Source organism: Oryza sativa, chromosome 8, assembly GCF_034140825.1.
Source record: "Oryza sativa Japonica Group chromosome 8, ASM3414082v1".
Taxonomy (NCBI): domain Eukaryota; kingdom Viridiplantae; phylum Streptophyta; class Magnoliopsida; order Poales; family Poaceae; genus Oryza; species Oryza sativa.
The window spans coordinates 10,867,461-10,878,212 of NC_089042.1; the positions used below are offsets into that span (position 1 = coordinate 10,867,461).

The following is a 10,752-nucleotide window of genomic DNA, read 5'->3' on the forward strand; positions in this document are numbered from 1 at the left end:
TTTCTTATTCCTATGTTTTATTTTCTATGCTCAAAAGTGCCCTAACTTTCTGACTTTCTGTGTTTGCTGCTACCGATAAATTTCTATAGCCATTGCAGCGCATCCATTTTTAGTACTTAGATTAATTAGGCCAAACTTTTAGACATGTCCCAGGTTGTTTTATACACTATTAAACCAATCAGAATTCCGAAAACAATAAGAGCGAGCCAGAGAGATAATCCTTCTTTGTACACCGGGAGACCGGGAATAAGTGGCAATCTTCAGCTAAACCATTCTTACACAACAAAAGTTGCTCTAATAGCTCAAAATGAACTGAACTGGTATTCTAATGGTTACAACGTTTTAATACTTTTGAATCGTACAAGCACCATACTAATGGGTTCATCATGTCACCTCTCATCCCTGCTGCCCTGCAATACAGCTATTTTTGCTGGTTCACCGGGAGGTAGACTCCTTCAGCTGCAAGCCAGACATTGTCAGGACGTTTGTCGCCAACACCACATACCTGCAGGGACAAAATAATGTTAACCAATATAAAAAGTTCTGTTGTTTGGAGATCATATCTTTGGATGACAACGGATCAAATGGAACATACAACCATGCCGTACGGACTCACCTCTTGCTGTCCACCAGCAATGCGGGTGTACTTCCTATCATGGCTATGCAGATAACCACCAGTATCAACATGGCGCAACCGGATTTTCTGGTTTTGCCGCCAAGACTTCCCACTGCCCTCAATCTCGAGCCTGACATAGGAATGGTATAAGGCGATGAGCTTTGATTAGGGAAATGCATTTCAGACCAGCTCACAATATTCAATAAGAAGTCTCACACATAGCACTTATTACCTCCAGTAGTCTCCAGTGTCTGATTCATTTTCACCGCCAAAGCAACTAACCTGAGATTAGATGGAAACTTATTTCAATTTTCAGGTTCCAATACTTATATTGCACAATGTAAGCAGAGAAAATGAGAAGACAAAAAGCAAAATATGCAATGAAGTCCACAACCTATTCCAAACACTCTCCAGATCTATTATCAGGCAAACTAAAATCACACTCTCTAAAGTTTCATGATAAACAGCAGCATTCACTTTCTTTAGTCCAATAAGCACTATTTTTGCAAATTATATATGTTTCATGCAATGCTGATGTTGTAGAATTATACTGACAAATAAAACAAATCCTTGTCAAAATAGTAAAATAGAAAATGTTGCATCTTTCCCCACCTCTAAATTTCCCGTAATGGGAGAAGCATGCATGTGGCTGTGTAGCCACTTTCGAGTCCTCATATGTTGGAGCCTTACAACTGTCCCATGTGTTATGGGATCACCTTGTTTTGCTGAAGTATCTGGTTGCGGTCTCACTATCTGCATTATCAAGAAATATTCGCAAAGTACCTTGTTAAGAAAAAGCTTCAAGAGTTTCTAATCATAAGTAACAAACTACTACAGCATAATCCAATATGAACTGACAGAACTAAAATGGCAGATGTAACACTTCACATACATCAATTTCCCCTTCCCAAATACTATGCTAGAATTTCAGATGCACAAATCTCCTGAGTAGTACAATTCCCTGGTCGTATTTCTAAGGTGCAGACTTCCATCCTAAGTGGTAAGGCACAATGATCTTACATGTATATGTTAAACTTAAGTAGACCTTGGCATTGCAATATTTGGTTTCTCATTCTTTTAATGCAGTTTGATGAAACAAACAAACCCATCATTTTCTGAATTGATCTGAACTCTGCTATCATAAGAAAACAAAAGGAAAAATGAACACCTTAGCACTCAGTAATAATAGACCAAAGTGAATCATGACATATTTTACTCTGACATCGTCAAAGTCATCTGTTTAATATAAGGTCAAATGTGTTTGTCTGTATGCTGAGTGTTACAATAACCACTGTTTCAAAAAAAAAAAAAAGAGGAAGCGCTGCAAAGATTTCAGTAGCCCAATGAGGAAATCAGCAGCCACCAATAGCCAAGTAGACGAATGGAAGTGAGTGACTTGAATGAATAAATCATAAATGAACAGAAAACAAATAAAAGAACAAGTAATCAAGCCAACCATTTTAACATACTTTGGTACTTTCTATGATGTCATATTGTAATAATGCAAATCCACAAGAATATCTTGTTGTTCTTAAATTTTAAAATAATTTGAGCATTGAAATTAAGCAAAAACATGTAGAGACTACAGAGTTGAACTAAACAAATAGACAATCAAAACATTCAGCCCAACTAACTCAACAACATTAGTTGATCGGTCCCAAATGGCACTATGGCAGGGAGCAATAAATTTAAGAATCCTATATTAGCAATTGAGAGCATCAACTTGGTACGATCAACTTGTATTCAACTCAAAGAATAAAGGAATGCATACCCAGTAGCTATTGGAGTCGTCCACGTTGGGGAAACTGGTGACCGATTGCTGACCGCTTCCAGATCCATAGGGCACATCGTGGGAATGCAACCGAAATTTGGTCCTCTCATGCATCAATTTGATCGCCGATCCGTAGGTAATCTAACCATGAATCAGTAAAACAATCGTATTATTGACCAAATCCACCAAGCAAGACGATGATGACGAAATTAATCAAGCTCGATTGCATTGCACCCAACTCCCCAAACGCGCGTCTGCTCAGGTCACCAGTCCAATCCGACCATCAACTTATCTTAAACCACTCACAGGCACAGAGGAAGTCGAAACACCAACCTCGACGACGTTGTCCGGGTCGGCGGCGTAGGACTGCGCCGGCGACGCCTCGGGGAGGTCGAGGCCGAGGTAGAGCAGCAGCGCGATCGCGAACGACGCGGCGGCCATCGCCAGCAGCAGCGCGAGGAACCAAGTCCTCTGCCAGAACGGCACGGGCCCCTCCTCCTCCCCCTCCGCCTCGCCGCTGCGCCTGATCCGCTCCCGCGCGAGGGCCACGGCGAGGCTGGCCGCCTCCCCCGGCTGCTGCCGCTCCCCGGGGCCGGCCCTGCTGCGGCGGGACAGTCCCTGCGACGGCTGCGTCGCGGGCGGCGCCACCGCGGCGGCCTCGTTGGAGGGCAGCGCGCCCGCCCGGAAACTTCTAGAAGGTTCGCCTCGAGGCCTCGACACTACACCACCACTGCTTCGCCGCCGGGAGCTCGCGAGTGGGTTCGTTTCGTATTGGGGGCATCCGCGTTTGAAAAGTAGGTGGGCAGCGAGACGAATGCAAACCGCGACCGAAGGTTGCGGCCGCGTTTACTCAATGACATGTGGGACCGGGAGGGGTGGTGCTCGTAGCGGGGGCCACCTGTCAGTGTGATGGGGTAAGGCTGGGTGAGGCGCGTGGGGGGAGAGGCGGGTCGGCGGTTGTCGCGGCCACGTCACGGGAGGGGGAGGAGGACGAATGGGAGGCGAGAGCGTGGCGGCGGTGGTGACGTGGAGAGCTTTGATTGGTCTCCCGGGAATCATCGTGGCAACGGCTTTGTGTGGGCGTTTGAGTTGGATCCGAGGAGCTGACCGCTGACGATGACTCCGCCGGTCAAGATACGCAATGGGCCAATGTCGTTCTGGGCTTGTGGTTTCAGAGCTTGGGCCTACTTGTATTGTGAAGTATGCGCACCAGTTAAGTAATAAGTTCATTGTTGTCTCTCATCTTAATGTTGGGTTTGAATCCCATTCTTAACGGTAACAGCAGACATGACGCGTCTTTCAATTTGTAGTAAGTAGTAACTAATACCAGAGTATCCGATATCATAAGGTAGTATTTTGTCCGGTTTTAACTGATGTCGTGAGTTAACTATGGTCAACCGAGTTAAGGAGGGGCTAATGTGGGCCTTTTATGTTAGTGGCCCAGTTTTCTTTCCTCCTCTCTTCGCTCTTTAGTCTCTTCCCCATCTCTCTCTAGCTTACAAGGCAACGCCTGACAAGAAGAGGGGTGGCGCCTGTGACGTGGGTGGTGGAGCTTCACGGGACGATGATGGCGATATGGTGCCTTCTACAACTTTGGTGATGAGGAAGAGTAGTGGGAGGTCGGGGAAGACGACGAAGGTTATCGAGACATCGATGTCGGTTAAGAACACGGCAGAGGGAATGAGGAGGACGTCAAGGCCGTGCAGCCGTGCGAGCAGCAGGAGGAGCTCCAGCGATGGGCCCAAGGCAACACACCCTAAGTAGTGACATCCCGGAGCGTCTAGATGAAATGGCCTATGTTGGGACATGAGCAAGTCGACTCGGATGATGGTGGCTGCAACAACACCCCCACAAGCATGGGGAGCATAGTGTAGGAACGTGCGACAGTAGGTGAAACAAAGCAGTATGGGCTTTGTCATCTCATCCTGATTTCCCGGTTTTCTGCTTTTCCAGTCCATCGGCTGGTCCGCACCACCAGCCACCACCATTGCCTCACCTTCTCTCTCCCGCCACCTCGATTGCGACAGAGACAATGGCGTCACCGCCCACTCGAGCTTGATGCCACAGCCTCCTGACTGGCTCTTTCGTGGACTGCCACCCGCCATCCTTCTCCTCACCTCGCCGCTCACCATCCTAGAGAGATGGGAAGAGAGACAAGACTAGAAAGACAGGACCATTGACACGTGGGGTCTACTTGAGTCTCACATTGACTCAGGCAGGTTGACCATAAGTCAAAACATCACGTCACCTGAAATCGAGCGTAAAACTTTCCTAAGGACCTGTTTAGTTGGCAAAAAATTATGCCCCTGCATATCACATCGGATATACGGACACATATTTGAAGTATTAAACGTAGTCTAATAACAAAACAAATTACAAATTCCATAAGAAAACTACGAGATGAATTTATTAAACCTAATTAATCCGTATTTAGCAAATGTTTACTATAGCACCACAGTGTTAAATCTTGACGCAATTAGGCTTAAAAGATTCGTCTCGCAATTTTCTTTTGAACTGTCTAATTGGTTTTTTTATCTATATTTAATACTTTATATGCATTTTATGCATGTGTCCAGTGTCCAAATATTCTACGTGACACCGTGGAAATTTTATTTGGGAGCGCGTTGGTACGACGGCTCACGATGCGATTTACAGTAAACTTATCCCCGCCAATAAACTACATGGTAGCCCATGTGTGAGCTGAGAGAGTAGGACGGCCCAGTTGGACTTGGACCCAGACTCCTCACCGGCGAAACCGCAGGAGAGCCGAGGCGGCGGCGCACGGACTCCCCTTCCCCACGCACGCGAAGAACCTGGAAAATGCTTCGCGTCGGCCGTCCGACGCTCCAGCGAAATATCGGACGTAACATTATCTCATCACGTGCATGCTTCTATCCACTGCCTTGCCTCCATGCAAAGCACTTTACTACTCCCTTGCTCTTTGTAGAGCACTTTACCAAATCATGCACTGATACACATATACATTTTTATATTTAAATAATCTTTTTTTCTTAAATTACTTCTCCAATTTACAATCCGATTACACCATTAAACTTATTGCAATTAAATCTTTACAACAAGATCACACATGGCTATATTCCGATGAAAAATATTTTTTATTTTTTTAAATGTGTCAACTAGTACTAGTATGCTATGTTTCACTAATACATCTGTAAATGTTGCACATATTGTTTTTTTAATGTTCCAATTTGTATTTTATAGTGTTTCAGAAGTAACAACTTAATGTTTTATACATTACATGAAAATATTTTAATAATATTTCATATCTGTAATATATTATATCTTTCATATGAGTTTTTATGTCATTCGTTTTTTTTTTGGATTTTTATGTCTCACTCATTGAGACTCAATGTTTCATACAGTGATTATTGGTGTTACAATTAGTATTTCTTAAACGTTGCATTTCTCTGAAATATTTTATAGACTGAGTTAGAACATTTGACCAAGTTTTTTTTTCTCACTCATTGAGACTCAATGTATCATACAGTGATTACTGGTGTTGCAGGTAGTATTTTTAAATGTTGCATTTCTCAGAAACATTTTTATAGACTAAGTTGGAACATTTGACCAAGATTTTTATGTCTCACTCATGGAGACTCAATGTTTCATACATTCATTATCAGTGTTGCATTTAGTATTTCTTAAATATTGCATTTGTCTAAAATACTTTATAGACTGAGTTGGAACATTTGACCAAGTGGTGAAACAATTTTTTACAAGTGGTGAAACAACGTTTATTTTTTCTCATCAAAATATAACCGTCTGAGATCTTGTTGTAAAGATTTAATTGCAAGGAGTTTAACGGTGAAATCAAATCATAAATCGGATAATTAATTAAAAGAAAACTTAATTTAAAGAAATAAAAAGTAGGTTGAGACAAGTACTGCAACTATGCAGTCATGCATGCCCAAGCATATAGGCTTCTTACACGTGCTAATCAATTAGAGTAGAAACAACAGTCAGTCATGCATGCACAAGCATATAGGCTTCTTACACATGCTAATCAACTAGAGTAGAAATAATAGAACACAGGTATACATACATATGTAGGCGCGCGGCAGGCAGGGTCGGGCGTCCGATATTTACAAAATATCGGACGTCCGACGCGTAGCATCCTCCGAAGAACCTCGGCGCACGGAGTTACGGTGAACCGGTCGGCGGCGGCGGCGGCGAGTGGAGGGCCGCAGCGCACGACCGCATCGGTGCTCGATTCCTGTCCCCTCCACTTTGAAGACAGGTACTCCCCCTGCTAAACCCTAAATTTTATCCCCGTCTCCTCCCTTTTCCAAGAATTTGTAGTACTATTCCCTCGGAACGAATGATTGTTAGGTCGATTAGTTGCTATTCTACGTAGTAATAAATTGTAGTACAAAATTGGACCCGAGAAAAAAAATTTGCAGTCATGACCTGGTGTGTGGTGTGGGTTTCCTAATTGGCTTGATCCGTAGGTAGAGAGATGTCAAATACTCTGGAATCAATCTATCTATCTAATAGATAGAAATGAAACCAGTGATGCAGCATTAGTTAAGCTTGCGCTAATCCATTCCCTTTCGAATGTACACCAAACAAATTATGTGTTTGATAAGCGAGATGGGAAGTTATGGTTTATTTGTATCCTCCTCAGCCTAAAGAAACGGCAATCACTGATAAGTTGTCACCAAGTTGCATCATCTTGGATTGTCTCCTATGCTGTTTTGGTCATGGGTAGCAGGTTTAAACTCTAGATGCAGGGAGAAGGGGGCATTCGCAGTCATGCGGATAATAGGCGAACTGATATGAAGTAGTGTGAATAAGGCTAGTTTCCCTTTCTTTGATAAATTAACCTAGACTCCTAGAGAGTGGCATGATATGTTATATATATTTTTATAACTTTTGGTTTCTCTTTAGGTCGAATATGGTGTTAGTGGGCTGTATTTTTCACTGCAAAATTTAATAAATGACAATTCCTTACTAGGTGGTCTAGAATATGTGAACGTGAAGTCTTTAGCCCACTGTATCTTTCCAGTCTATGTTATGCCCAGTGTGATTCAACCATTGAACGGTTATCTTTTAGTGCTTTTAGAAGCACTACCAGCGTTATGATTGCAACAGGGGCACTATATCAATAAAGTGTATGATTAATTGACTGGCATTGGTATCCCGATTTCCAGATAGAAACAGTTTTATCAGGAGTAGTTAATGATTGGTACCACCATAGAAAACCTGAAAAGTTTGTTGTTTACTATATCTTGTGTGTGAACTATTTGCAATAGTTTTGTTGTTTTGCATTTTCTGCCTCTTGACTTTTGCTTTTCTTATTTGCATATCTGTATCAATTTCCTGCTTTTGGTATTTTGTTTGGATGTGGATTGTGGCCTATACAAATTGATTTGTAGCAGCGGTTTACTGGGGATATGTCCCAATTCATGCTTGTTTGTCTCAATTCTAGCTAAATTTTGACTCTCAGGATCTCAACCATCCAGTCCAGGATCAATACCAAACCCATCAGCCATCATGCAGGTTAGTAGTCCCTGGCTGAGTTCACCATATTACTTTGTTTTATTTTTCTTTTATTCTTTGTTGGTGCCTGGGCGCCTGGCTGATGCTATATGTTTGGAATATGATGTATTTAACGCTGGAACACTTAGATTCATGTTTGAAGAGATGTTTTCTTTTGACCTTGAATCATCAATTATCTATGGGCCATTTTTTTGTTCTCTACACTGTCAATTCTTCATTAGTGCCAAAATCTAGGCAAGTTCTGGCACTGCTAATTATTTGGTAGGGTAGAGCTGTTGATATGTCTGGTTTGCAATTAGGTGCCAAATTCATGTAGCTTAAACAAAAGTTTTGGATGATCACCAAATTGAGCTTGGACATACTCAATAATTTGGCTCTAATCCAAACATGCATAGTTACTACCTCTAGTCATTAATATATGGCGCTTTGGACCAGCAAGTCAGCTATCTTTGCCTAACAATTTTTGTCCTAATGACATACATATATTACAGTTCAGAGGGGCACATTTTGGTATCAAACCAAAATGGCCCTACCTCTGCTTCTACATTGAGTTGTTCGATAATAATTATAGCCTCTGTTTTTTTAATCAATTTACAGGGGTGTGTGGACCCTGCTACATGGCATTATATACGTTGGGCTTGTTCTCCATGACGCTAGTCGTCCTAAACCTATAAAATTTATTTTTTGGTATTGCTGGTTTTGTATAAATGTATTGCCATTAGTGCGTATTAGTGTCTTGATATTCCTCCTCAATGAAAGGATCTTCTATTCTCTAAATTACCCTCCTTTCATAAGAGCAAAACTTTTTATATATGGTTCATTTTATTTACTACATTCCTCTTAGGATAATTTGAAATGGAATATAAAAGGTTTTCTTCTTCTGGGAAAACTGATGTTAACATGAAATCAATACTTGTGATAGGAACAGCTGGATCTGTCAGTCTTCTTTGTGAGAAGAGACTTTGTTTTGTACAGTCTGTTCTTTGATCGATTAATACTACTTTTTTATTTTCACTGTAACTATTTGACATAGTAGTTCACTTGAAGTAAAAACCTCTACCAAGTGCCAAGTAATAAAAATTTCTAGATATATTCAAGATTGGTATTTATCTTTTCATTTTGGCATTGTTCACTACCCTTGAGATGTTGATTAGGTCCTGTCATATCATAGTCTTAGAGCTCATAGTTCGGATCAGATACCATGATATTCATATTCCCTTCATTTACTCATTTCGGAGATTTCTATTGAATGTAACTAGGGTTTGTTTGTTTTTGCATTAAGTTCTCTTCAGCTTAACTATGTTGTAGTTTTTCAATGTACTTTGACAATATCCTTTTATATTTTGACCGTGATGTTGATATGATAAATCACCTTTTTAAAAGGCTAGCGACAGGTTCAACATAAATTCTCAACTTGAGCATCTTCAAGCGAAATATGTGGGCACCGGGCATGCTGACTTGAACCGTTTGTAAGTTATCTTTTTTCTAAAATAAAGAATATCTAGTTGGGAATGTAGTAACTATTATTAACAATTTCTTTTATTGCAGTGAATGGGCTCTAAACATCCAAAGAGATAGCTATGCATCCTATATTGGGCACTATCCGGTGCTGGCATATTTTGCCATTGCTGAGAACGAATCAATTGGAAGAGAGCGTTACAATTTTATGCAGGTATGTTTAAAGGCTGCTTCTTACAACCACATATACTTAGTAATAGTTAAAATTATGTCAAACCTATCTGTTCTATAATTATTAATGTATGACTGCTCCCAAAATAGGAAAACAGTGAAATAAAGTCATTATATTGAATATGTAGTGCATCTGTCCATATGGGTAGCTCATCAAAATGGAGCATAGCATTATGAGTCCAACTACGTGTGCAGACAATCTCACAAGTGCATGACCAAAGTTGGCATAATCACTGAACTGTGTTAGTCTCATGTTACTGGTTCCGGGGGCGCGGGGGCGGATCCAACGTGGGTGCAGGGGGGACTTGAGTCCCCTCTACACTCACAAGACCCATGGATACCCCCGGAGCACCCCCTTCGATTTTTTCACCATGAATGATAAACTAAATGTCCCTAGATGGCTGGAGGTTGAAGAAACTGCGTAATTGAGCCCCCCCAATTTTTTGTTCCTGGATCCGCCCCCCCTGTTGGTTCGATAGATTTTTGGTGCAATGACCGGTCAAGAGACATGGTCTTCTTGGGTTTGTAGGATCTGTGCATGTACAAATGTAGTGCTAACTAATTTTATGTGATCATATATACTTTTTTTAGGTTTGAGTTATTTTTGTGTTTTAATTTTGTTTTCCATCCGTTACAATGCGTGGGCAAAAAGCTAGTCTGCTAAAAAGCATTGACATCTTAAAGGAGATAATCTGTACATTAATTTCCACCTCTCTTCTGTCCTCAAACTTTTAGTGGCTTGGGCTGTCGGTGTTATTGTTTCCCTGCTCAAATGTAGTGGGAAAAAACTGATCTCCTATCCCATTTTAATGGTGATACCTACCAAATATGCACTATTCAGAACATATTATGTTTACTTTTCCCTGATAATATTGCTGCAAGTTTTGATTTCGGCCTTACGGCTGATGCAAACCAGGATTTATGGCTGTATTTCATTCATTCACCTTTGTATATTGAATAGGTTTCAGCTGTACAGGTTTATAAGATTTATATATTATGTGTCGTATGGACAACGAAATGCGTTGATCTTATTGATGTCATAGTATTTACTTTGCAATTTTTCCATGTTCGTTAGCAGTCCAGCGTTTTGGTGATTGTATTTATCCATGATTCAGTTTTGTTCTGCAATAGAATTGGCTATGAAAATATGCTGGGG

General features: G+C 41.3%; 2 protein-coding genes across 2 annotated transcripts; one reads left to right on the forward strand and one right to left on the reverse strand.

Moving 5' to 3' along the window:
* Window positions 1-209: 209 nt before the first annotated feature.
* On the reverse strand, window positions 210-3,150 carry LOC4345160 (stromal cell-derived factor 2-like protein). Its single transcript, XM_015793029.3, has 6 exons — window positions 2,721-3,150; window positions 2,388-2,528; window positions 1,229-1,369; window positions 849-898; window positions 617-746; window positions 210-505 (listed from the first exon to the last, which is right to left on the reverse strand). Exons 1-6 carry the CDS (start codon window positions 2,826-2,828, stop codon window positions 422-424), a joined length of 654 nt encoding a protein of 217 aa, XP_015648515.1. The 5' UTR covers window positions 2,829-3,150; the 3' UTR covers window positions 210-421.
* A 4,675-nt stretch (window positions 3,151-7,825) lies between these two features.
* Window positions 7,826-9,657, forward strand: LOC9272211 (uncharacterized protein At4g14342). The gene is made up of 3 exons (XM_015793031.3): window positions 7,826-7,907; window positions 9,291-9,376; window positions 9,456-9,657. The coding sequence occupies exons 1-3, from the start codon at window positions 7,902-7,904 to the stop codon at window positions 9,655-9,657; spliced, it is 294 nt and encodes a 97-aa protein (XP_015648517.2). The 5' UTR covers window positions 7,826-7,901.
* Window positions 9,658-10,752: the final 1,095 nt, after the last annotated feature.

What these genes read in the sequence shown, in the direction of transcription:
- LOC4345160 (XM_015793029.3), bottom strand. Translation starts at nt 2,828, where the DNA reads ATGGCCGCCGCGTCGTTCGCGATCGCGCTGCTGCTCTACCTCGGCCTC. An exon ending in ACCCGGACAACGTCGTCGAG is followed by an intron (nt 2,529 to 2,720) that starts GTTGGTGTTTCG and finishes ATTCATGGTTAG; the next exon opens with ATTACCTACGGATCGGCGAT. An exon ending in TTGCTGGTGGACAGCAAGAG is followed by an intron (nt 506 to 616) that starts GTGAGTCCGTAC and finishes TTGTCCCTGCAG; the next exon opens with GTATGTGGTGTTGGCGACAA.
- LOC9272211 (XM_015793031.3), top strand. An exon ending in CATGCTGACTTGAACCGTTT is followed by an intron (nt 9,377 to 9,455) that starts GTAAGTTATCTT and finishes CTTTTATTGCAG; the next exon opens with TGAATGGGCTCTAAACATCC.